Below are 25,738 nucleotides of genomic sequence, written 5' to 3' on the forward strand. Positions count from 1 at the left end.
CTACTGAATGCGCAGTCATCACGTGTTCCGTGTCACATGAACTACTCCACCTCAGGTCCTCAAGAACGTTTCAAGGTCCTGAAAGGTGCATAGAGAACACGTCCAGGAAGCATGGCAGGACCTCAGGGAGTCTGAATCCGAGGGAAAATAATCAGATTACACACACACACTTTTTCTCTTGAGTCTGTTTGAAGCAACATCGGTAAATCTCCCCGTGGAGGCCTCGCGGAGAGCCGTAGGCGTCTGAGGCGCGCTCCAGTCCAGCAGAAAAAAACTGGTCCTGTCCTCCGGCCGCGGGGGGCGCTGTCCTCTCGTCACAGAAGGGCGGTTACTTTTCTGTTTCCGGGTTTTTGGAGAGCAACGTGTGGAGGTAACCCGCATCTCGGCACCAAAACACTCCGACACTCCGAACCAAAGTGACCGAGCGGGAACGACTGTAGTCCGGCCTGACACATCGGAGACACCGGAACGTCCTGCAGCCATGGGCCCGGTGAGTGAGAGGCTTAAATCCGCCGTTTAATGAACGGAGTCTGGTCTGAGAGAACAAACATGCTCAAAGCGTCTGTGTCCTCACAGCCCGAGTCCACAGAAAACCCACGATTTTAGAGTCAGACTCATTTTAAAACAGCTCCCGGGTGTTCAGAGGGATACCAGAGCCCCAAAATAACGGCGCATTGAACGGAGTGTGGTCCGAGCACACACGGTGATGGCGCCTCCATCAGAGCCCGCTGCTGCTTTACGCCTGACAACATCACAAACGGTCACGTGGAAGGACTCAGTGTCTGATGGTCTGCCCCGAGTCAGCCACTCTGTGTCCCACTCAGGAAAGAAACACACCTCATCATCCACCCAGCTACGTAGTACATGTAGTGTCCTGTAGTACCAGGCAGTATGAGGTAGTACTGTGTAGTATTTATTTATTTTATTTAGGACAGTGCATGTTAATGAACATAAATGTAAAAAAAAAATTACATGAATGTAAACATGCCAGATTATAGCCAAAGGCTAACTTCCATCTGTTGTCCTTAAGCATAAAAAATAGACATAATAATTCATAAAAATTCATCATTCATTCATAATAAAAACTCCATCACCAAACTTACACATACACACCATTCTGTTCCCAAATAAAACATTAAAACTATACAACTCATACATGATCACACACTTGATTTGTCCATAACCAGTTTTTAACCTTTGCCTTAAACAAATTGAATGTCGAGCATTCTCTAATGGGTTGAGGAAGACTGTTCCACAGATGGCCTCCTGGACAGAGAGGACGTTCTGCCCAAATGCTGTCCGTCTGTGGGGTATAAACACGTCTCCTCAGATTGTAGCTCGAGTGGTCCTGTCTGAGCTTTCTTTATGCCTAATGAACTGCTTTAGTGGTGGTGGAGCAAAGGAGTGTAAGACTTTATATATTAAACACACTCTTTTAAGTTTCACTAAGTTATTGAAGTTCAGTAATTTATGTTTTTTAACACATGACAGTGGTGGGAGGTCGGTTTTTTGTCAAGTAGTTTTAAACGTCTTTTATAAATGTTTTCAATAGTTTTAAGTGTTGTTGGACAAGCAAGTGACCAGGACGTCAAACAGTAGTCCATATGAGAGATGATCATTGAGTAAAAATAAGTTTTTGCAACATTCATATTTAAATTATTACGTATATGATTAAAATTTTGATTATTAAATTTAAGTACCTGGGACTGAGGTAGTACTGTGTAGTGCGAGGTAGGGCTGCCACAAACGATTATTTTGATAGTCGACTACGCACTGATTATTTTTGCGATTAGTCGACTAATCAGATCATCATCCATTGGACGTAAAACTACAGCTTATTGCACCAGCAGCATCTGCTCTTATATAACTATCATTAGCTTACAGCTTTAAGTGTTTCAGGTCTGTGCTAACTAAAAATAAAGACAAGATGATAGTTTATTAAAAATTTTAATGAAATTTGCAGATTGTTTCGGTGAAGTTTAATAAACTCCTTGCTATCTAAAATATAACAGGACACCGGAGTAAATTCTCCAGCATCTCACACTTCTGATAATCAGCTGTCTGCTTGAGTTTATTCAGCTGTGCAAAAACTATAACTTTAATCTCAGCCAAACAGATTTACTCAGGAACAAATAAAATACTGAAAAAAGCCAAACAACAACATTTTTAAGTTATCTAAGTGACTCATATATCATGTTTAACCTAAGTAGTGAAAGACGGCGGTGGGTTTGAAAACGATTTGCCGGGAGTCCAGTGTTCTCACGGCTCTAGTGACCTAGCCCCCGGCTCGCTATCGAGCTAGTGGGTAACAGACGTCTCTGAAAACGTCGGAGCGCTTTTGAAAATATGTGGTGTCTTGATAAACTGAGCAGATATTTGAGGTTTACACAGCTACATTCTCCATGAAAATATGTTAAACGTTTATTTTGTGACCCAGAAAGAATAATAAGAGTAATATTAAAACTAACTAGCTGCTGCCATTGTTGGAAACTACGGAGCCCCGCAGGGGACATGGGAGAAAAAAAAAATTAGGGAGAAAAAAAAAATTAAGACAGACTTTTGCGAGATCTCGCAAAACTCCAACAATGGCGGCAGCTACTTAGTTGTAATATTACTCTTTTTGGGTCACAAAATACACTTTTAAGATATTTTGAGGCGTGAATGTAGTTGTGTAAACGTCAGATACCTGCTCGGTTTACAAGACACCGCATATTTGCAAAAGTGCTCCGACGTTTTTGGAGATCTGACACCCACTAGCTCGAAGCTAACGGGCGGTCGAGACCTACTACAGCCGGGAGGAACACCGCTTTCCCAGCACATCGTGCCTCGACCTCCCGGTCGGCTTCGAGCTGGCGGCCTCCGAAGAATGCGGCTAAAACTTTTGCGAGCTCTCGCAAAAGTCCGTCTTAATTTTTTTTTTTCTCCCATGTCCCCTGCGGGGCTCCGTAGGAAACTGAGCAGGGCTGCGCTATGAATTCTGGGACACAGCTACTTCTTCTTCTTCGGGGTTTAACGGCAGCTGGCATCCTTGTACATGCAGTGCTGCCATCTTCTGTTTCAGTCCGTTATTACACTCTTAAATCCTGCTATTATTCCTGCGTCTTTTGTGATCTTACAAAGCTTCAAACGACGCGTCGGCTATTAAATCAGTCGTGACTAGTCGACTAATCGTGGCAGCCCTAGTGCGAGGTAGTACTGTGTAGTGTGAGGTAGTACTGTGTAGTGTGAGGTAGTACTGTGTAGTGCGAGGTAGTATTGTGTAGTGGGAGGTAGTATTGTGTAGTGGGAGGTAGTACTGTGTAGTGTGAGGTAGTACTGTGTAGTGTGAGGTAGTACTGTGTAGTGCGAGGTAGTACTGTGTAGTGCGAGGTAGTATTGTGTAGTGGGAGGTAGTACTGTGTAGTGCGAGGTAGTACTGTGTAGTGTGAGGTAGTACTGTGTAGTGTGAGGTAGTACTGTGTAGTGCGAGGTAGTATTGTGTAGTGCGAGGTAGTACTGTGTAGTGGGAGGTAGTATTGTGTAGTGCGAGGTAGTACTGTGTAGTGGGAGGTAGTATTGTGTAGTGCGAGGTAGTATTGTGTAGTGCGAGGTAGTACTGTGTAGTGGGAGGTAGTATTGTGTAGTGCGAGGTAGTATTGTGTAGTGCGAGGTAGTACTGTGTAGTGCGAGGTAGTATTGTGTAGTGCGAGGTAGTATTGTGTAGTGGGAGGTAGTATTGTGTAGTGGGAGGTAGTACTGTGTAGTGCGAGGTAGTACTGTGTAGTGTGAGGTAGTACTGTGTAGTGCGAGGTAGTACTGCGTAGTGCGAGGTAGTACTGCGTAGTGCGAGGTAGTATTGTGTAGTGGGAGGTAGTATTGTGTAGTGGGAGGTAGTACTGTGTAGTGCGAGGTAGTACTGTGTAGTGTGAGGTAGTACTGTGTAGTGTGAGGTAGTACTGTGTAGTGCGAGGTAGTACTGTGTAGTGCGAGGTAGTATTGTGTAGTGGGAGGTAGTACTGTGTAGTGCGAGGTAGTACTGTGTAGTGTGAGGTAGTACTGTGTAGTGCGAGGTAGTACTGTGTAGTGCGAGGTAGTATTGTGTAGTGCGAGGTAGTACTGTGTAGTGGGAGGTAGTATTGTGTAGTGCGAGGTAGTACTGTGTAGTGGGAGGTAGTATTGTGTAGTGCGAGGTAGTATTGTGTAGTGCGAGGTAGTACTGTGTAGTGGGAGGTAGTATTGTGTAGTGCGAGGTAGTATTGTGTAGTGCGAGGTAGTACTGTGTAGTGCGAGGTAGTATTGTGTAGTGCGAGGTAGTATTGTGTAGTGGGAGGTAGTACTGTGTAGTGGGAGGTAGTACTGTGTAGTGCGAGGTAGTATTGTGTAGTGCGAGGTAGTACTGTGTAGTGGGAGGTAGTATTGTGTAGTGGGAGGTAGTACTGTGTAGTGGGAGGTAGTACTGTGTAGTGCGAGGTAGTATTGTGTAGTGGGAGGTAGTATTGTGTAGTGCGAGGTAGTACTGTGTAGTTCGAGGTAGTACTGTGTAGTGGGAGGTAGTATTGTGTAGTGCGAGGTAGTACTGTGTAGTGCGAGGTAGTACTGTGTAGTGCGAGGTAGTATTGTGTAGTGCGAGGTAGTACTGTGTAGTGCGAGGTAGTACTGTGTAGTGCGAGGTAGTATTGTGTAGTGCGAGGTAGTATTGTGTAGTGGGAGGTAGTACTGTGTAGTGCGAGGTAGTATTGAGGCGGCAGAGCGTCTGAGCGCCACGCCCACAGTGAGTCCAGTAAATCAGCAGCTCGACGCTGAGTTTGTCTCTGATTGGTCGGTTTAGAGTCGGTCACACAGCGTCAGGTGTTCACAGGATCCAAGCCAGAGCCTCCATGGACCGTGACATCATTGCTGAACACCTCTCCTTCTTTCCTCTGACGCTCCGCAGCCTCGCTCGAAGAAGCGGCGGCCGACGTTTCGCCGCCTGCTGAAGACGAGTGGCGTGAAGCTGGAGAACAAGCTGAAGAACCGCCAGCTGAAGCAGCAGAACGTCGCCAAGAAGCAGCGCAAGGAGCAGAAAAGGCTGAGGCAGGCTGTGAAGGGCGCCGTCGGCGAAACGCCCCGCCCCCTGGAGACGTACAGGAAGAGACCAGGTGAGCGGCAAACGATCACGTGATTACTAACGTCTGCTGTAAACCAATCAGAGACCAGAACTGTCTGACCCTGCTCCTGCTCGTACAGAGGAGGAGGAGGAGGAGGAGTTTCTGGAGAGCCTACCCACAGACATGATGGAGCAGGAAGACCTGCAGCAGATGACCGCCATGGCTCGCCAGGCGTCCTTCATCACCAGGGACCTGTCGTCATGGTAACTCCAACACACACACACACACAAACCATATTTAGATACAGAAGCAGGTGTGATGCACAGTGACTGAGGTGCGTTTGTGTGGTGCGGCGGGGCGTCCCAGCGGGCCGGTGCATGGCGGGAAGAAGCGGAAATCGGACGTAGCTCGCAGCTACGAGAAGGTTCCCAGGAAGATGGCGAGGACGGAGGAAAAGGAAGTGATCCACCTGCTGCCGATCAAAGACAAGACGGGCGTGATCCCACAGAGCGTCGAGAGGGGTACGGCGTGCTGCGTTGATCCCTGATCAATCTGATTGGTTCTGTGCGGCTGTGTCGAAACGTCTCCCTCTGTTCTTTCAGTGGTGGAGAAGCAGCCGGAGGAGGAGGAGCAGGGGGAGGAGGAGCAGGAGGAGGAGCCTGATGACGTCGACACAGGTATGAAAAGCGATCAGAACTTTTGGAATAAGAATTAAACTCCGCAGGCACGGCGGGGTAAACGCCTCCGTGACGAGGCTGAGGCGTCCTCTCATCTGTCACGTGTCCTCCTTGCAGAGGCGGAGCCACCGAGCTGCCAGGAGATGACGCCGGCGCAGAGAGAGCGGCTCAGGAATCAGAAGCTTAACGAGAGGAAGCTGACCATCGCCGGCCTGGCGTCGGCCATCGTGTCGGACCCCATTGGCAGCGTAAGGCCGGGCGCCGCTCTGGGATCAGGCTCGTGGCGTGTATGTGTGTGTTTAACGTGACGTCGTGTGTGACAGATAAAGCGCGTGAAGGAGCTGCGGGGGATGCTGATGGAGGCCGACCCCAGCGTGGCGGTGACGGTCAGAAAGCTGGTGATGGTTTCTTTGATGGAGGTCTTCAAAGACATCGCCCCCACCTACAGGATCCGACCTCTGACCTCGGCGGAGAAGACCGCTAAGGTGCGTTTGTGAGTTTGTTTGTAGAGGAAGCGCCTGGCGGCAGGTCGCCACAGTCGCCACGTTTTAACCTGCTGCTTCTGCCGCTCGCCGTCTTCCAGGTGAAGAAGGAGACGCAGGTGCTCCGAGAGTTCGAGGAGGGTTTGGTGAGTCAGTACAAGTTCTACCTGGAGGACCTGGAGCAGACTGTCAAAGGTACGCCTCCGTCACCATAGCAACAGCCACACACTGACACCCGCACACCTCACGGCGCCCTGACCGCTCATCTCCGCCCACAGACTGGAAGCAGAAGAAGAAGAAGCGCAGTCAGGCGGTGGCGCTGCAGGCGTACGGCGGGCTGGCCGAGGTCGCCGTCCGCTGCCTGTGCGAGCTGCTCGTCGCTCTGCCTCACTTCAACTTCCACAACAACATTGTGGTCGTCCTGGCGCCGCTGATGAACGACTCCACCAAGAAGGTGAGTCTCATGGGCGCCGCAGCGCAGCCCAGCATTGTGCGACGCCTTCACGTGCTCTTTGTGTTTCAGGTGTCCGGCGTGTGCTGTGACGCGTTCAGGAAGCTCTTCCAGCAGGACAGAGCGGGCGGGGCCTCGCTGGCCACGGTGCGAGTTATCTCCGGCCTCGTGAAGAGCCTGAACTACAACGTCCGACCCGAGGTAACGAACGAAACGTATCCAGGCCACGCCCACTCCGAGAAGACTGTTGATAAATTATTAATCAGACGCTGTTAACTCCGCCCCCTCCAGCTGCTGCGGACGCTGCTGAGTCTGAGGATTAAAGAGGTGGAGATGAAGAAGGACATCGAGGCTGCGGCACCAAAGAAGAAGTTCATGACCAACAAGGAGAGGAAGAAGAACCTGTCGAGGATGCAGAGGAAGGTAAACCCTCGCACCGAGTCCTTATTGGTTGTTTCAGCGGTCGGCTCCGCCCCCGACAGCCCCGTTAACGAGGCCTCGTTCATTTTAAGGGCTGGAGCTGCAGCAGCAGACGAACAGTGAGAGAAACTCAGGCTTTAGAAACAGGAACACGTGTTCATTCAAACGTTTGTGCCAGAAACATCAGCACAAAGAGATGATCTGCTCACGATCACAAGGTAAACAAAGGATCCAAATATGGGCGAAACGTGTAAAAGATATTTTTAATTTAAAATAAACTCCAAACATAATAATGTGAGAATAAGAGAATGTGTCAATGAAAAGTTAATGTTACTGGGGCAAAATATAAAAAACAATTCTTACAATAACCTGAGGAAATATTAGCAAAGTAACAAAAACACGAGAAGAACATGTGAGTCAGAATAAAATGTTTCTACATGCTCGTGCGAATTCACTGAAGTCTATGAGCATTAATATAAGAAGCATTAACAACTTCCTCTGTGATGAGCTGATGCTCAGGGATTTCTCAGTCCGTCCAGCAGGGGGCAGTGAGAGACACCAACCTGTGTGTGTGCGTGTGTGCGTGTGTGTGTGTGTGTGTAGTGGAAGAAGGCTGAGGAGAAGCTGGAGAAGGAGCTGCTGGAAGCCGAAGCCTCAGAGAGCAAAGACAAGAAGATCAAGCTGGTGAGTTGAAAGGTCACGAGCGTGTACGGTGAGAGGAAGGACACTCCTCCTCCTCCTCCTCCTCACCCCTCTGCTCTTCCTCTCCAGCACACAGAGACGCTGAACATCGTCTTCCTCATTTACTTCAGGATTTTGAAGAAGGCTCAGAAATCAGTTCTTCTCCCTGCAGTTCTGGAGGGGCTCGCCAAGTGCGCGCACACACACACACACACACACACACACACACACACACACACACACACACACACACAATCTTTAGTACTACTATAGTGCTGAATATGATGTCATTTCCTGTCAGTTTTGCTCACCTCATCAACCTGGAGTTCTTTGATGACCTGCTCAACGTGCTGCAGGACCTCATCCATGCAGGAGTGAGTGTTCATATTTGACCCCGCCCCCTGCAGAGTCACCTGCTAGTTTGGTGTCACAAATAGTTCTTTATTTATTTTTGTTTCTTTATTTATACCTGCAGGATTTGTCCAATAAGGAGACGCTGCACTGCATCCAGACCGTCTTCACCATCCTGTCAGGACAAGGTCAGACTCTGTGTGTGTGCTCGTATATCTGACTTTGACTTTGAAGACCTTAGTCTGATGAAGACCTTTGAGGCCATTTTAAATATTTTTGTTATATGATCACAAGAAGTCAGGACCTTCTTTGTGTATCAATGTCGAGACATTTGTGGATGTTTATTTAAATAAGCTGCAATAACGAGTTGTTTTAAAGGTTCAGACTTGGATTGTAGTCCTGGGAATATGTAAGGGTCCCCTCCCAGTGACATAGACAAACGTATGTGTTCGTGTTAGGCTCACAGAGGCACATGTGCAGCACTGCTCAGCAATAGCACTGGCTACAGTTTATTCTCACTGAGATAGACCAATAAATTATTTTTAAAAACTCTTTGAAAAGTCAGGTGTGTTTCCTGCACATGATGTCACTTCCTGTTGAGTTTCCTGGATCAATAAAGTTTGTTTGTGTATCAGGTGACGTCCTGAACATCGACCCGCTCAACTTTTACTCTCAGTTATATAAACTGCTGCCCAGGCTCCACGCAGGTCAGTTAGCCTCACTTTGAACCGGCAGTATGACGTCACACGTCACATGATTGTTTTAACAGCCACGCTTTGAATCCCTCAGGGGCGCCCAACGATGACGCCATCATTGTACTGCGGTGTCTGGACGCAATGCTGACCCGCCGCAGGAAGCAGGTGACCCTACAGAGGGCGATGGCGTTTGTCAAAAGGCTGAGCACGATCAGTCTGCACGTAATGCCCAACGCCAGCGTGGGAATTCTTGCCGCCAACCGAGCCACGATGCATGTGAGTCTGAACGTGTGTGTTGACATCCTGTCTTCGTCCCCTCGTCCCCAACCGCCAACACCTCCCTGAGCAGAACTCCTCCCCGCCCGGTCCCACTGTCGGCAGAGTGCTTACTCATCGATCGTGATTTCAGGGGTTTTCTCTGTGTTAGTGGACGCTCCTACGCTCTTTACATTACAGCATGAAGCACCTCGACGTGACTGTCGTGATTTGTTGCTATATAAAAGTCTGATTCAGTCACTTGAAAAGAGGTGTGGTTACCTAACAGCTGCTCAGTAATTCAAGTAGTTGTACAGGTAGAAGTTTAACGTGTGTGTGTGTGTGTGTGTGTGTCTTTCTCAGTCCTTCCCAAAGTGTGACTTCCTGCTGGACAACGAGATTCAGGGCAGTGGGTTCTACCTGCCGGAGCTCGACGAACCTGAACACTGCAACGCTCAGAACACAGCACTGTGGGAGCTACACACACTGCAGGTACACACACACTGCAGACACACACACACACAGGTATGCAGGTGCACACATGGCCCCACGTGTTTCTGAATGTAGCTGCGCGGTGTTTGTGCTCTTTCAGAGACATTACCACCCGGTCGTGCGGCGGTTTGCAGTCCACCTGAGTCAGGGCGCTCCCTCTGAAGGCTCGGCGGCGCTCAGTGCGGAGCTGAGTCGCAGGTACACACACATCACCTGTGTTTAATCAGAAAGCTCGGCCTGTGTGAGGATCAGTGAAAACGGTGTACTGCTCCTTTAAAAGTTTCGTTTTTCTGAAGTGTGAACGTTGCCCCCTGCAGGTCATCTGTGGAGCTGTTTGACGACTACAGCATCAAAGATATGACCTTTAACCCCCCTGTAGCATCACCAAGCCTCAAGAAGAAGGTTTGAAAGTCAAACTAAAATATTTTAAAGTTTAGTGAGTCATGATGACCGACTATCGCTTTGCTTTGTGTCAGGATCATTTTGTGGTCGGAGCGATGCTGCTTGACGCCGAGTTGCAGAGAAGACTCGAGTGCGCCCTGACCGCCGCCGAGGACACACAGCTGGACTTTACTGCAGCGCACACACACAAAACCACCCAGCACTGACACACACACACATAAAATAAAACAACATTTTATGGCCATCAGGAGAGGAAGTACAGCTGCAACCTGATAGGCAGACCTTCAAAATAAAAGCCCAAAGTGTCTTCAGGGTGGAGTTGGACTGTTTTCATCATGTTGATGTGAAGAGTTGTGATGTTGGGCAACCCGGTGAGTCGATGCGGAGTGCCCAGTTTGAGTGCCATGACTGTGCTGTTTAAATGTCAGATATTAAAAATAAAGACCAGAAAAACTCTTCTTTAACATTTAAGCTGCTTTTATTTTTTAGAGGCTGGGGTCTGCCACACCAGGTAAGACCCCAGGTGCAGGCTGTGTAAAGATGACCCAGAGACAAGATGCTAGCATGCAGGGCATACATGGAACGCCATAGCCAAGTGGCCAGCATAGTATACAGAAACATCTGGAAGCCCCGAGGTCAACATGGGAGGTGGTGGAGAATGACCGAGCTAAGATCCTGTGGGACTTGCAGATACAGACGGACAAACAGGTGGTGGCTAACCAACCGGACATAGTGGTGGTAGACAAACAGAAGGAGTCGGCCGTAGTGATCGATGTAGCGGTTCCCAGGTGTGATGTGACGTAGCCGAGCATTTCTGAGCTGTGGTTCTGGAACCTCGTTCAAACGGTGGCCTTCCTGGTACAAACTTTTTCACACGACCTCTGGAAGCTTCTCCTCCGGGCGGTCTTTCTCTTCCCTGTGTGCGGTCAGATCCAGGCGCAGCTCGCACAAGGCTGACAGATACTCGTCGTTGTTGGCGTCTAATTCCAGAGCGCGCTCATAATTTCTCACAGCCCTGCTCCGATTGCCCTCAGCTCTGGCCACTGCTCCCAGGATGCCATAGGACGCGGCGTCGCTGCGATTCTTTTCGAGGCGTCCCTCAGCTATCGTCGTCAGTTTCTGCAAAAGAATACCTGAAGGTTACTTCCTGTTTACTAAGATGAGGTTGAGTTTGCATTAGTTTTGCATAAAGCAGAGTGAGAAGCTGGCCAACCTTCACACAGTGCTTCCAATGTGATGTGTTGATGCATAACTCCAGAGCCTGTTGGATGCAGCACAGGACACGTTAGCAGACGGTTAACTGTCCACAGCTCGACTTTCCAAATGTCCGTCTGCCTCAGAGGCCCGTTCGCTAATACTGGTTGCACCTGGCGTATGCACCTGGCATGCACACCTGCAGTCTGAATGCAGTTTTGGACGATCCATACCTTTTTGTAATAGGTGAGTCCGAGGTCTTTCTGAGGGGTGTGATAGTAGCAGAACTCTGCATAATACCGGTAGATGTACTGACGGATGCCTGGAGGTTCATCCTCTAATGTCTGCAGCACATCATCAAACATCTGCTGAGCTCTGAAGCAACAAACACAAAGCTTAGACACAAAAAGAATCAATGCATCAAATGTTTTTGGAATCAACAGTCCATCTGATGACTGTCTGTAGAAACATCAATACAGTCGAGTAAAACTGTCCAATCTGACATAATGTTGGTGTGACCACAGGGGTCAAAGTTTCCTTCACACATGTGTTTCCAGCTTTGGTAATATGATTCAACACTGTTTTATTCCATAAGTGATCACGTTGGTCAGGTTTAGTCCAACCATTCTTCTACCTGTGTCATTACTACCAGCTTTTTTAAATAGACATAAAACCAACACAGAATATTTCATTGGAAACAAACTGACAGGTAAACATACCTCCTTCTTTCAAAGTTATCTGCGTACTGCAGAGCCAGCAGAGCTTTTGCAGCATTGAAACCCTTCTTGAGCCTCACTGATTCCTCCAGATGCTGAATACAAAGACGTGTCCAATGCTGCACCTCTATTGGATAAAAACAGGTGTTACTGACTGAAATATTAAACACGCCCTTGTGTCCAGTCTTTGAGTGATGACGTATGAACACTGCTCCGGTCCAAACTCCTCTGTGTTTAAGGCTGTTGTGTTTTTAACATGTTTTAATGTTTTGTATCTTGTTCTATTTAATCCGAACAAGCCCCTAAAATCAGTCAGTGATCGCTGTTGGCCTCTCTCTGTTTTTATTACCGCTGTTCATTTTAAACCCTTACGATGTAACTCCAGCCCAGCAGCAGTATATGAATGACTAACCTCGTATTGTGGATGGATTATCTCAGTTGTTCTCCTGACTGAAGTTTGGTCCGTTTACAGCATCCTGCCATGCGACTGTATTTGTCTCTAACCATCAGGAACCCTCACGTTAACTTTTATCGAGTGGAAAGAAGTTAGCTTCATCCTCCAGCTTCACTGTTTATGCTAACATAGCTGTGTCGCTAGCGATCACGTAGCACATCATTATATAGCAGCTATTATACCATGTTGGAAGTGATAGAGCTGTACGTTTGAATTTGTCAGAAATCTCTCAGTCAGAACATGCTATATCATGTTTAGGTGGAAACTAGTGTGGGAAATATATTAGGTGGTAGTGCTTTAATTAGTGACATATTAATCCAGAAGCTAATGAACATACACAGCATAGAGCCTTAGAAGTGTTTCGCTTGTAACTGCATATGTGCCTGCACAGCGACGGTTATAACAGGATGTACTCAGGATGTGCTATATACGATCATGGGCCCACTAACGAGAACAACAGGAAGCAGCTGAGGTGAAAGGCAATTGAGACACCTTTCTAAGTGTTATAGAAGATTACCAAAAAAGGAGTTGCATTTAACTGTTACTAACCATAATAGACTATGTGCACGTTAGCATATGTTACTTCTGGTGCGGAAACTCCTGTGGGGAGCTGTGTTTCCGGTGTCCTATTCGTGCCTGGTTTACGGTCCAAAACAAGCAAATGAATGAATCAAGCGGCGATTTACATTTCTATAGATGTCTCGGGCATTTACCCAATATATCTGTAAATGATGTTCATCGACTTGTCGATATTTTCCCCCCGCGCCTCAGAGCAAAAGAGAAAATGGATTCAGATGTTATATTTCTCAGCTGTCCCTCGTTTATCGCGGGTGTTATGTTCTAAAAATAACCAGCGAGAGGTGAAATCAAGGAGCCGATTTTATTTTTGACGGTGCAAAACGTTTGGTGGACATCGTGGACATACAGCGCTGCACTTCAGAGTCACACTGCTAGCATCGATGCAGCGATTCTGTGCTGTACAGGAGAGACGGAGGAGATCGTCTGCAGCGATCAGGACGCAGGACACAATGTGACGTAAAAAAAAAAAGCAGCAAACTTGCACTAAAAAATCTGCGAAACAGCGAGGTGAAAGGTGAACCGTGTTATAGCGAGGGACCGCTGTAATTTTTAAGCTAAGTCACAACATACCCTTCGTACATACTAATGTATAGAAACCGTTACAATCATTCATTTTTGTGTGGCTTTTTTCACGGTTTGTTAACATGCTGTGTAGGTGTGTACTTGACGAGCTGATCTCGACATAACGGGAAACATCTGGTTTGACTATTCTTCACCTGTAGTCTGAATGCTGAACATTGGCCTGTTTAGATCATGAGACCAGTCACTACACAGAGATGCTTCTGAGTGTGGACGATGTGTCTTCTGCTGCAGTGATGCAGTTCTGCTTGTGCTGAGTGATGTAAACAACTGATCGATTGAAACGCTTTAAACGTCAAAGTTGATCGTTAGACTTTTTTATGACACAACAGCGGTGAGTGTTCCCACCTTCTCTTTGTAACTTAACGCCATCTTTCTGTTTTTAAGGTTTGAACATGGTTTTGGAGGATATCTTCGCAGCAGCGATTGACTGGACCTGCTCTGAGTCTTGGTTGTTTGTTCTCAGCACAACATCAGAGAATTCGGGACACTAGCGAGCTAACTTCCTGCTAACTTCTAACTCCGTTAAACTTCATAAATCCTGTTTTCATGGATGCCTGGATGTTAAACTTAATTGTTACACCTGGTAAAGCAGCAGCACATTTTATTAAAGATGAAAGAATTTAGACCGTTCGTAACTTAGTGAAGCCGCAGTGTCCTGAAGCATAGTTTGGGCCCAGAAACAGCTAATGATGTCAGACTTAAAGACTGGATTAAACCTGAAAATGTATTCACATGTTGCAATAGACATAGACTGCCGGGGATTCCCATGATGCATTGAGTTTTTCCTTTCCAGTCACCTTTCTCGCTCACTATGTGTTAACAGACCTCTGCATTGAATCATATCTGTTATTAACCTCTGTCTCTCTTCCACAGCATGTCTTTATCCTGTCTTCCTTCTCTCACCCCAACCAATCACAGCAGATGGCCCCGCCCCTCCCTGAGCCTGGTTCTGCCGGAGGTTTCTTCCTGTTAAAAGGGAGTTTTTCCTTCCCACTGTTGCCAAAGTGCTGCTCATAGGGGGTCATATGATTGTTGGGTTTTTCTCTGTATCTATGAAGCGCCTTGAGGCGACTTATGTTGTGATTTGGCGCTATATAAATAAAATTGAATTGAATTGAATTGAAATGTTGATTGCTTTATTTGAGACCTGCTGTGGTGTGCAGAGGCACAATAATAAAGATCGTATCTCTGTCCAAATACTTACCCGACTGGAAGAACTTTATACCAGGTCCTACCTGCTGATGAGAGTATAAACAGAGTACAGTGCAGTACCTGACTCTGGTCGGACTCTTTTCCCAAGCAGCTTATTCTTCTTCTTCTCATAACACAGAGCAAGCTGGTGATGAATGAAAGATGACTGGCTTTTCTTCTCCAGCATACTCTTCAGCAGATCGATAGACTCATCCACCTGATCCTAGAACAGGGACGAGTCACGGTAACGTTGGAGAGACGAGACGTTAGAAGCATAAAACCAATATTTTATCTCGAGTTCCTTGATTCGCCATCAAGACCAGTATGTTTTTCCTATAAGCTACAGATGTTTTACCTGGTTGCGGAGATATTTTGCTACGTAGCGGGTGACTTGAGTGTTGTCCTGTCCGACTTCCAGGGCCTTCTTCACCAAACCTTTAGCCTCTGTGTGTTTGTTCGTGTCATGGACCAGCTTCAGAGCCAGCATGGACATCAAAACGCCATCATCCGGATTTATTTCCAGGGCTCGACGAAGCTGTTCAGTGGCTGGTGATTCCTCGGGATACCAATCATTAACATTCTGAAGATAAGAGCTCCATAAGTTTGCTGGATGTAATTTATTTAATGGGTATTACCTCTCAAAGAATCAACAACAACACGACTGCAAAGTTAATGACTACAATGGTTAATACAGGAGAATCGTATGGACTGTCTGCTTCAGCAGGATAACTGCTTATATGCTAAACCGAAAGGCTGATTGGCTGATAGATTGTACCTGTTCTGTGCGATAGAGGACGATAGCATAGCCATTGTTCCACTCCCAGTCATCAGGCTGCAGCTTCAAAGCTTTGCAGAAGCAGTCTTCAGCTTTGGTATAGTAAGAACTGGAGAACTTAAGAAAGGTCCAGCCCTTCTCCCCGTACACTTCTGGATGGAGGTCAGTGGAAGGATCAGGCGGATGGTTCACCTGCAGAGTCACAGTATATTTAAAAGAAATAGATTTGATTGCAGCTAATTCTTTGACAGTGTCTGAACATTTATCAACTTTTCAGCCGAGAAGCCACAAATGCACAAACTAGTCTAGTTTGTCTCATTCGTTATATGCAGTTAATGTTTCAAAAGTTATAGTTGTCACAGAAATATCCTGAAGTGTTTGGTTGCTAAACTGAAAAGATGGTCTGATATCCATACACATGGTCCAGAAAGGAATCGTGCAACACTTCTGAACTTGTTTGTTTTGTTTGGCAGTGTGCGCTATAACAGGGTCTTCGTGTAAGTGAGTGATCGCAGGTTTGGATCCTGTAGAAACACCTCAGGTAACCTGCACACTCTGTGGTCCAGTAACAGGTCTAACATGGAGCTGTCACATTTCTCTTTATATTAAACTAACATGGAGGTTTAGGTGTTGTCAGTCTTGGCTGATTTCCAGTGTTTATGCAAAGCCAGGGCCCTTTCACAATATGTGTTCTCGTGGAGTTGTGAAACCTCATCAGTGGCTGTACTGTTCCAGTTCAAACATCAAAGTCAAGTACACTCAAAGCACCTCGATGTATTCCCGCTCCGCCCATTCCCTCGAGCAGGCAACGTTGTGACTTGTGTGGGCCTAGCTCAGCCAAATATCCCAGAATGCATTTTGTCCAAAACTTAGCGGCAGCGGAGAAGAGCAGCGAGTAACGTTTGAAATATGACTGTTTCTGTGACACAGAATAAACAGTCGATTTGTAAACATGCTGCATTTATCAACACATCACCTTTTTGCTTGATGGAGCACCAACTGTCAGGTGACCGGAGGCTGAGGCTCACTAGAGCCAGTGAGAACGCCTGACTCCCAGCACATTGTTTTCATTTTGATGATTTCTAAATCTTTGTGTTTATTTCAGCTTTTTTGTTGTCTTTTGTTTTCTTCTTTGTTTTTGCTTCTGAGTAAATCGGTTTGACCGAGATTAAAGTTAAAGCCCAGAAAAGTTAATTCTGTTCATCTGGACGTTTTCAGTGGGAGAAATGTTTCATCATCATCAGGTGACTTCTTCAGCCTCAGCTGACAGCAAGCTTCAACTTTATAAACAGGACATAATGACTGAAACCGTTGACGAACTTTGGGCTGCGAGGTCAGTTTATGATCATTAATATGCAAAATGTCATGTAAAAAATGAAATTAACATTAAAAATATTTTCATTCAGTTTCTGGAGCAGAAACATCTGGAGCAGCTGTTCATGGATACCCTGACGCTCCAGAAATGATGAAATGATGTTTTGAACATGTGTTCAGTGATCGTCCACTCCACAGCTGACTATGATAAGTTTTGAACCAAAATCAAATCCTTCGAACGTGTTTTCGTTCAGTGGCAGCGCAAGCTGTGCGTACAATGTTTGTAAGAGAGATGAAGTTTGTGTTTCGGTGACAGTCTTTATGAACATATCAGTGTCTGGATATTATAACAGCCATGAAGGCTACAGGCAGGGGTTCTTTAGATGTAAAGGTTTTTATTATAGTCAGCGCCTCTAGATCCATAACAGCGTTTATGGGTGGGTGTTAAAAACGTGTTTAGAAACAGGTTAAACCAGTCGTGTTTCTGAGGGTGTATACATGCCAGTATATCCTCGACTCTCTGACAGTAAGTCTGGGACTGTACGTAGTCTTCGGTGTGGTATTTCAGCCAAGCCAGGTCTCCGTACGTCACAATGAGCCGCAGCTCGCTCTCCTGTCCGTAACACTCCCTCGTCTTCTCCTCTGACTCAGTGAGTAGCGACAGCGCCTCCTCTGGTTTACCCTGAAGATACCTGAGGATGGACAACAAACAGGAATAACTCGCAGTGCTCCAGCGTCTTCAGGGTTTTGACACGTCTTTGTACCTGTAAAGCCATGAAACTTTGCGGCGCAGAGACATTATATTATTAAGAGTAATTGCTCGCCTGACTTCACCCACACATGAACTTCCCACTCGTGATCCAAGGGGTTTAATACGATGTCAGCCCACCAGCTTCAGCGTTTCTGGGAAGGACTTCCACCGGCTTGTGAGTGTTTATGGGAATTTTTGATCATTCTTTCAGAAGCACCTTTGTGAGGTCACACTGTGCTGTTGTCCTAGCAACCACCAAACCCAGACTCCTCCATCGGAGAAGCGTGATTGGTCGCTCCAGACAACACGTCTCTAGAGCTCGGCGTGCTTCACGCATCGATGCTTGGTGATGTAAGGCTTGCATGCAGCTGTTCGCCATGGAAACATATTTCCTAAAGCTCTGTACGCAATGTTGACGTTTGGAGGTGTGCAGCGATTGACTCTGCACTATGATCCTCACTGACCCCGCTTCACTTCCTCCCAATCTCCTCCACCTTGTTCTAATTCCACTAACAGTCGGATAAAGAGGAACGTTTATGACTGGACAGGTGACATCCTATCACGGTTAAAAGCTGGAAATTCACTGAGCTCCTGGGAGCGACCTAGGTGCTGATTTTCTACACCTGTCACAGTCTGGCGAGGGCAGACTGTATGAATTGAAAAAGGACCCAAAATGCAGACTCCAAGGAACAGGGAACAAAACTTGAATGTTAACAAAAAGCGAGCCGTTTAATATGGCTGGAAAAAAAGGTACAAACAAAGGGCAAGGCAAACTGAAGCAAAATTAACACAAACCTAAACTGGGAAATCTAAACAAGCAATAAGAAAAACCTAGACAAGAAACTTGGAAGCATGGCATAGGAAACATGGCGTGGACAACAGACGACCTGACAATCACACACTGAAAACAGAGGACTTAAATACACAGGAGGTGATTAGGGGAAGTGGAGACACATGAGGAAACAGCTGGCACACATGAACATAATGACGTCACAGTGGGAGAGTAAAACTGAACATGATGAACACAGAACACCAGACCTCTTCACAATAAAACAGGAAACATAATGAGACATAGACATGACAACCCGAACTTGACAACGTAAGACACAGACATGAAACGCATGAAGAGCAGGGGAGATTTAACATGGTTGGAAACACGAGGGGAAAATAATAACTAGAAACACTTAGGCATAATAATACAAACTTGATAACATAAGACACGCAGCATGAAACACGAAGGGTGAGGGGAAGCTTAAATACAGGGGAAGAAAACACAAGGAGTCTAATAACCAAATGAACTTAGATAACCTAATGAACAAAATAAACTCAAACTTAAAACGCTGGGTCAAAAGACCCAGGATCATGACAACACCTGTGGACATGAAAGTGAATCGAACATCTGAATTCAGTGATTGGATGGGTGAGTGAATATTTTTGGCAATAATGTGCATGTAAAAAGCCAGCTTCACAGAAGCAACGCCTGCTTGCACTGTTGAATCTTGTTGTTTTCCATCTTTGTTGCTATTTTGTGCCCAATTATGATGATTTTATCTTTGAATGTCCCACAAACAAAGGCTTTTAGCTGAGGGTTCCTGTTCAATGTTCTGCACTGCTTACCTCACATAAGACAGGAACCTGTAGGAGTGGGCCAGGGCGCCCCGCTGCCCCAGTTGCAGGTCTATATCATGCTGCAGCTGCTTGCTAAGGTCGTCCAACTCCAAGTCTTCCTTCTTCAGATCCCAGGTGAAACGACTCTGCAGCTTCTGCAGCCTGCGGTGTAGATCGTTACCTGGATCACTGCGTAAGACAAAACACATTCTCAATATTGTCACAGGCTGGGTCTCTGACCCAGCGCTCTGAGTTCATGTTTGTATTTGTCTCATTTTGTTATGTGATTTAGTTTGTGTTATTTCCTATCTGCCTTTAGTTTAGGCAGTTATTATTCCTGGGTTTTCTATGTTTTGGGGTTTTGTATTTATTCATCACATATTAGGTCTGTTAAGTTGTGTTGTCATGTTTTAGTATTTCCTGTTTTATTCTGACAATGTCATGTGTTCTTTGTTTATTGTATTTAGCTTTCCTCTCCTGGTCTTGTCATTAGGTTTATGTCTGTCAGCTGTTTCCCCCATGTGTCTCCACTTCCCCTGATCACCTCATGTATGTATTTAAGCCCTTTGTTTTCTGCATGCCATTGTCAGGTCGTCTGCTCATCCATGTCTCATCTCCAGGTACCCATGTCAGTTCATTATGGTTAAGGTTTTTCATGTTTTGTTATTAGTTCACCCAGTTTAGGTTATTGTTTAGTTTTCACCCATGCCCTATTATTTTGTACCCTTGTTTCTTGCCTTATTAAACGGCTTGTTTTGTTAATCCACACCACGTTTTGGTCTGCGCTTGAGTCCTTCCCTGCAACACATACGGTCTGCCCCAGCCAGACCGTGACAAATATAGTAGCAAGTGTTCACAAACATGAACAATTTAATAGTTTCTTAGGAGTATTTATGGTTTTATTTTGTGACACTAAGAAAACTGACGGAAAACAAGTGTGCAGCACATGGAAGCAACATGATGAGATTGTGTTAATCTCACTGTTAGTTTTTGAACCTCTTCAGCATGTTTGAAAAACAGAACATGCTGATCAGTCCAAACTCAAAGATCCTTGTGTCCTAATTGTTCCGTTATTTGAGGTTATGGATGTTATTTGACTGGAGGCATAACTCACAGACACGAGACGCGCCATTACTCCAATGAGTGTCCTTTATTATGAGTGCCCCCCACAACAACCCAGCAGAAACGTTCCTACCGCTTAGCATTTACCTGATGCTACATCCCCCCTACTAAACAGGATGTGATGCTGGGATATAACCAAGACAACAGATTAGACCCGCACGCTTTAAAGTATACTACTGCCTTATGTTTTATCTGGTAACAGCTTGTTTACTGAACTCGTCTGGTTTCAACCCAGACTTCTCAGAATGTCCAAAAATAAACTCTCAAAGTATACAACTCTGAACACCAAGCATAAGTGCACATTTCTGAACTATTCGGTGCAGCTACAAACAACATGTTTAAACAGTGCAACCATTTGCTTTATTTCTCATTGTCTCTATGAGGGATGGGGTCGACTACCCAGCCCTCTGCCTGAGTGTGGGGATTATTCTGCCCCATTGCTCACTCACTTCCTAGCCCTATGAGCAAACATAGTCTTTTAGATATGCTGGAGGCCTCCTAGACCTGGGTGGGATCTTTCTCCCAGCTTCAGGAGTCTGCTGGCTGGCCTCCTGTGAGATAGTGTCTGGAACTGACACACTCTGTGCAGCTGGAACAGAGTTCTCAGGTGAAGCCTCTGGTGGATCGACAGAAATCTCCGGTGCCCCAGGTGTCCGTGTAAGATGGTAACGGTTTCTTCTCAGCGTGCCCTTTGCTGTCTCTACGATGTAGGACCTCGGTGAGCCTGCCATGGACACGACTGTCCCTCTAGTATCCGTGTCTGAGACCCACACTTTGTCTCCAGGATTGCGCTGTAGCATGTCATGTGCTCTGTGTCTGCGGTTGTAGTTTTGTCTTTGTTTTTGTCTGTACGTTTGTAGCTTTGAGCTTGTCTGTGTCCGTACCTCTTGGATTTAGCTGTGATGGGATGACAGGAATAGTTGTCCTTATCCTCCTACCCATGAGAAGCTCAGTCGGGCTGTAGCCAATGGAGTGGCCCGGTATGCCATAAGGGCGAGATAGGGATCACCAGACTTTTTAAGAAGACTTTTGATGGTCCTGACTGCCCTCTCGGCCTCGGACAACACCCCCAGGGCTTGCTCTGTATGATCCAAGTGCTGAAACGTGCGTATCAGCTGACTCATCTTCGTATGGCTTGGGAGCAGTGCTTCTCCAGCGGCACGCCGATTTAGGGTGGAAACCAGTAGCATACACTTCAAGAGCTCTCAGCGCAACAGAGCAGCGATATGCTCACATTGAGAAAGAGGCCCTCACTTCAACTTGGGCCTGTGAGAGGTTTGCAGAGTTCCTAATTGGGAAAACATTCCACATTGAAACAGACCACAAACCTCTGGGGTTTTATCCATGTGACATCCAGTCCCCACTTCCCTCAGGATGGGTGTTCATACTGGAGTGCAAAATTAAAACCAATGGAAGATGGACAAGAAAAGTTCAAAGCCATCAGGTGCTCAGTTTAGAAAAAAGAGAAAAGAAGAGGAGGAGAAACAAAAGATGCAGGTAAGCAGATGTGTGATTGGATGATGGCAGCTCATCCTGAAACAATCAGAATACTTTATTAATCCCTAACGAAATTATGTGTTACAGTTGCTCCAAGAAGAAATGGTAAAAATAGCAACAGTAACAGACTAAACTGCAAACATTATGTTACAGGTTTTAATATTAATCAGTCATTGTCAGTTGTTGATTTGTCCTGTTCTCATTGTATGATGAATTATGATGGCTGTTTGCATACTGTGCACTCTCTCTCTCCATGTGTGTGTTTCTCCGGTGAGACTCAGTGTGGTTCCAACAAGTTTTATGTTAATGTACAATCCTTAATGTGTGTGTGTGTCAAGGTCAAGGTCAAGGTCAGATTTATTTATATAGCACATTTCCAACAGCCGATGCTGCACAAAGTGCTTAACAATAACAATAAAATTAAAAACTACAGTGTAATACAATAATAACAATAGAAACAATAGAATAGAAGAATTGAAACAATACTAACTAATTCAGATAAATCCAAAATGCTTGGGTCATAATGTGTTAAAAGCCAGAGCGTAAAAGTGTGTCTTTAGTAAAGATTTAAATTGCTCAAGAGTTTGAGCAGATCTAATATTAAAGGGGAGACTATTCCAAAGTCTGGGACCTGCCACAGAGAAGGATCTATCACCACGAGATTTGAGGTTAGTCCGTGGAATGGACAACAATAGTTTTGAACTAGATCTCGTGGGTTTTCCTGGAGCATAGGCAGAGAGGAGCTCTGACAAGTAGGGGGGGGCTCGGGCGTTGAGTGACTTAAAAACAAAAAGTAAGAGTTTAAATTGGATCCTGTAGGGGACAGGGAGCCAGTGTAAGGAGGCTAAAATTGGGGTTATATGCTCTCTCCGTTTGGTACCAGTTAGCAGGCGAGCAGCAGCATTTTGAACCATCTGAAGGCGATGGATGGTGGCATGATCTAGGCCATAATACAATGAATTGCAGTAGTCCAATCTGCAAGTAAGAAAAAGGTGGATGATACGCTCGAAGACGTCAGCCGGAAGGTATGGCTTTATCCTGGCTAGCTGTCTTAGCTGAAAAAAACAGGACTGAACTACTGCACTCACCTGCTTATTCAATTTAAAAGAACCATCAATGTAAACTCCGAGGTTTTTTACATGTGTTTTACAATACGAGGAGAGGGTACCCAACGTGCTGTCGATATGATTGAAATTGCCAAAAATGACAACCTCAGTTTTGTTTTCGTTTAGCTGTAAAAAATTTAATGATAACCACTGTTTAACGTCGTCAAGGCAGCGTAATAAGAGCTGCGGTTGATCTGATCCTGATTTTAAAGGTAGATAAATCTGTAGATCATCCGCAAAGCAATGAAATGAAATGCTGTACCGTGAGAAGATGGAGCCCAATGGCAGCAAATAGAGTGCGAAGAGGGCGGGACCCAAAATAGAGCCTTGAGGTACACCGTATTTAAGAGGGGCTATTTTGGAGTTGTGGGGGCCCATATTGACATAAAAGAACCTTTCTGTCAAGTAGGAGCGAAACCACTGAAGGGCAGATCCTTTTAGGCCAGCATGCGATTCTAGCCGTGATAACAGGATGTCGTGGTCAACCGTGTCAAAAGCTGCTGACAAGTCCAACAGTAAAAATCATGTGTGTGTGTGTGTGTGTGTGTGTGTGTGTGTGTGTGTATGGGGGGGGGGGAGTATTAACGTCTGTCTCTGTTCTTCCTGCGGGAGTGTGGAGACGAGAGGGCAGCGAGCACGGACACTAGTGTTAGGAAAATACGTTTTCTAGCGCTTATTTGCTGTGCATTTTGTTTTATGCATTTAATAACAGACCAGTATATTAAAGGCCACCTTTCAGTTATAAAGGTCATTAGATTGTTTAGCAAGACTGAAAACTGTGCAGAACAGGAAGCTTTGTGCAGAGTTGCAGAGAGCATCGCCCACGTTTGTCCTGGTAAAAGAGAACAACAGGAAATGACCTTTGGGTTGTAAAAACTAGACACGAGTGTAGTTGTGCAGATGTTTTTGCAGCTACGTAGCGGACATGTTGAATTAAAATTGATAAAGTGACGGTTTGGTAGGGGAGGAGGGAGCAGACTATATTATACACATCTGGCCTGTAATGCTTCAGATCTGCAGATGCTTAGCACCGTGCACATCTCCCTTCTGGAAGGTAATGATTGAATAAAATGATTATAAATACTCTGGACACTCTCACTCTGCGTCTTCTCTGTCCGGCCTGAAGAATAAAAGAACCTGGGACAATACTGGGAAGCAGAGTTTTGGAGCACAGACACTGGGAGAAAACACTGCACAGGAGTCAGACAGCGCACGGGGATTTATTGTTGCGGTTTAACTTTATTTACACTGTAAATAAAGACACTGCTTCATTGCAAGAGTCCTGCATTTGGGTCCTCATTCCCCACATCAATCATCACATATTAATTAATAACCTGGAACGGTACGGGGTCAGGCGGGTTGTAATGCACTGGGTGACAAATTAGTGACAGGAAACAGAAGCTGGGTGAATATTTCTCCTCATGCTTGGACTTTGCATGTGGTGTTCCACAAGGCTCTGTACTGGGTATTAAATGATTTACTGTTTATATAAATTATATTTGTAAGGTATCTGATATATTAAAATTAGTATTATTTGCAGACGACACAAATATTTTTTGTTTTGGGGGGAATCTAAAGGAGCTGCTGGACACGAGTAACAAACAAACAAATCTAAGTAAAACTAAAATCGTCTTATTTGGGAAACACACAAGTGCAGATTCATGTAGATGGTGTGGAAACTGAAAGAGTTCTTGAACAAAAGTTTCTTGGTGTGATAATAGATGATAAATTAAGTCTCATATAAATAATTTAAAGAACAGCATTTCAAGCAGTATTTAAATTTTGAGTAAAGTAAAAACCACTCTGGGCCACAGATCACTCCACAGTCTCTACTGTTCACCGATCGCACCGTATTTGCATTGCTGTGCAGAGGTTTGGGGCAACAAATGTTCGCTATCATCAATCTTTATATTACAAAAAAGGGCCATGAGGATAATCCATAACACCAGTTACAGAGATCATACAAATCCACTGTTCTTAAAATCAAAAACACTAAAATTCACAGATCTGGTTCATTTTTTCACGGCACAAATTATGTATAAAGCAATAAACAACCTACTTCCTGACAATATTCTAAAACTGTTTTCTAAATTGAGAGAGACGGAGGTTTCAGAAGCTCCTGTATCAAATGTGACACAAAGGGAATCACAGGGGTAAGTTCCATTTCTGTGAGTTTGCACTTGGGTCCTTTTCCTGCCTGCAGTCACAAGACACACTGATGGTTTGGAGGAAGTAATTACTGGTGCATGTGGTTAGTATTGAGCTGTAGTGTTATGTCTTGGCTGAGCAGTACAACGACAGACAGCAAATAAAACTGGTTCCTGAGTTTTTTAAATCTCAAAAAAAGTGTTTTGAGGATTCTGACAGTTGGAACATCAAAACGTCCTGATGATTTACGAGCCGAGCAAGCTGCAGCAAGAAGCGGTCATATCTGGGCATGCCTACCACACCCACACTGATGTTCCAGCCTGGGAACTTCTCACTGACACCTCTGCTTGTCGTTTAAATGCATTTTTCTGCATTTAAATCATTTGTGAATAATACAGTTCCACACATTTGTGTGCATGCAAACCCTCATATCTATGTATTATTATTTCCTGAGTCTGAGGAGTTTTCTCTCTGTGTTGGATATCGTGAGTGAATCTTGAAATAAAGACAAAAACACTCACCTCATTTTAGTTATTAAGGCTCAGACACGTTGGCACAAAGCGTACTGGATGTGCAGCAGTTTGCAGCAATATGAAAGAAATAATGGTGCGTTCAGTATCACCTCTGACAGGACAATGGCAGGATAATTCATCATAGTGAAGCAAACAGCAACACAGCAGGTTTTTCTTTCAGCTGTGAGGTCACCAAAGAAATTCAACATTTAACCCA

At 45.4% G+C, this 25,738-nt stretch overlaps 2 protein-coding genes across 2 annotated transcripts; one reads left to right on the forward strand and one right to left on the reverse strand.

Annotated features, from left to right (window-relative positions):
• The first annotated feature begins 312 nt into the window (after window positions 1-312).
• On the forward strand, window positions 313-10,438 carry noc3l (NOC3-like DNA replication regulator). The gene is made up of 21 exons (XM_085285531.1): window positions 313-490; window positions 4,913-5,117; window positions 5,206-5,329; window positions 5,433-5,587; window positions 5,669-5,743; window positions 5,861-5,991; window positions 6,067-6,228; window positions 6,327-6,420; window positions 6,504-6,679; window positions 6,749-6,877; window positions 6,968-7,099; window positions 7,700-7,780; window positions 7,868-7,968; window positions 8,079-8,151; window positions 8,253-8,316; window positions 8,764-8,835; window positions 8,918-9,099; window positions 9,442-9,570; window positions 9,671-9,768; window positions 9,888-9,972; window positions 10,047-10,438. The coding sequence occupies exons 1-21, from the start codon at window positions 482-484 to the stop codon at window positions 10,176-10,178; spliced, it is 2,409 nt and encodes an 802-aa protein (XP_085141657.1). The 5' UTR covers window positions 313-481; the 3' UTR covers window positions 10,179-10,438.
• On the reverse strand, window positions 10,435-25,678 carry LOC146569186 (interferon-induced protein with tetratricopeptide repeats 5-like). Its single transcript, XM_085285532.1, has 10 exons — window positions 25,531-25,678; window positions 19,146-19,325; window positions 17,280-17,469; window positions 15,464-15,655; window positions 15,044-15,268; window positions 14,770-14,911; window positions 11,886-12,009; window positions 11,400-11,541; window positions 11,186-11,233; window positions 10,435-11,091 (listed from the first exon to the last, which is right to left on the reverse strand). The coding sequence occupies exons 1-10, from the start codon at window positions 25,533-25,535 to the stop codon at window positions 10,843-10,845; spliced, it is 1,497 nt and encodes a 498-aa protein (XP_085141658.1). The 5' UTR covers window positions 25,536-25,678; the 3' UTR covers window positions 10,435-10,842.
• Between the last annotated feature and the right edge of the window lie 60 nt (window positions 25,679-25,738).

Source organism: Mchenga conophoros, linkage group LG8 (assembly GCF_057382185.1).
Source record: "Mchenga conophoros isolate Kocher_MC1m ecotype Shallow Benthic linkage group LG8, M_conophoros_male_GT1.1, whole genome shotgun sequence".
Taxonomy (NCBI): domain Eukaryota; kingdom Metazoa; phylum Chordata; class Actinopteri; order Cichliformes; family Cichlidae; genus Mchenga; species Mchenga conophoros.

Coding starts and splice junctions, on each gene's coding strand:
- noc3l (XM_085285531.1), top strand. Junction 5,588..5,668: donor CCCACAGAGCGTCGAGAGGG/GTACGGCGTGCT, acceptor CTGTTCTTTCAG/TGGTGGAGAAGCAGCCGGAG. Junction 9,100..9,441: donor CCAACCGAGCCACGATGCAT/GTGAGTCTGAAC, acceptor TGTCTTTCTCAG/TCCTTCCCAAAGTGTGACTT.
- LOC146569186 (XM_085285532.1), bottom strand. Junction 11,542..11,885: donor GATAACTTTGAAAGAAGGAG/GTATGTTTACCT, acceptor TTGTTGCTTCAG/AGCTCAGCAGATGTTTGATG. Junction 11,234..11,399: donor GACTCACCTATTACAAAAAG/GTATGGATCGTC, acceptor TGCATCCAACAG/GCTCTGGAGTTATGCATCAA.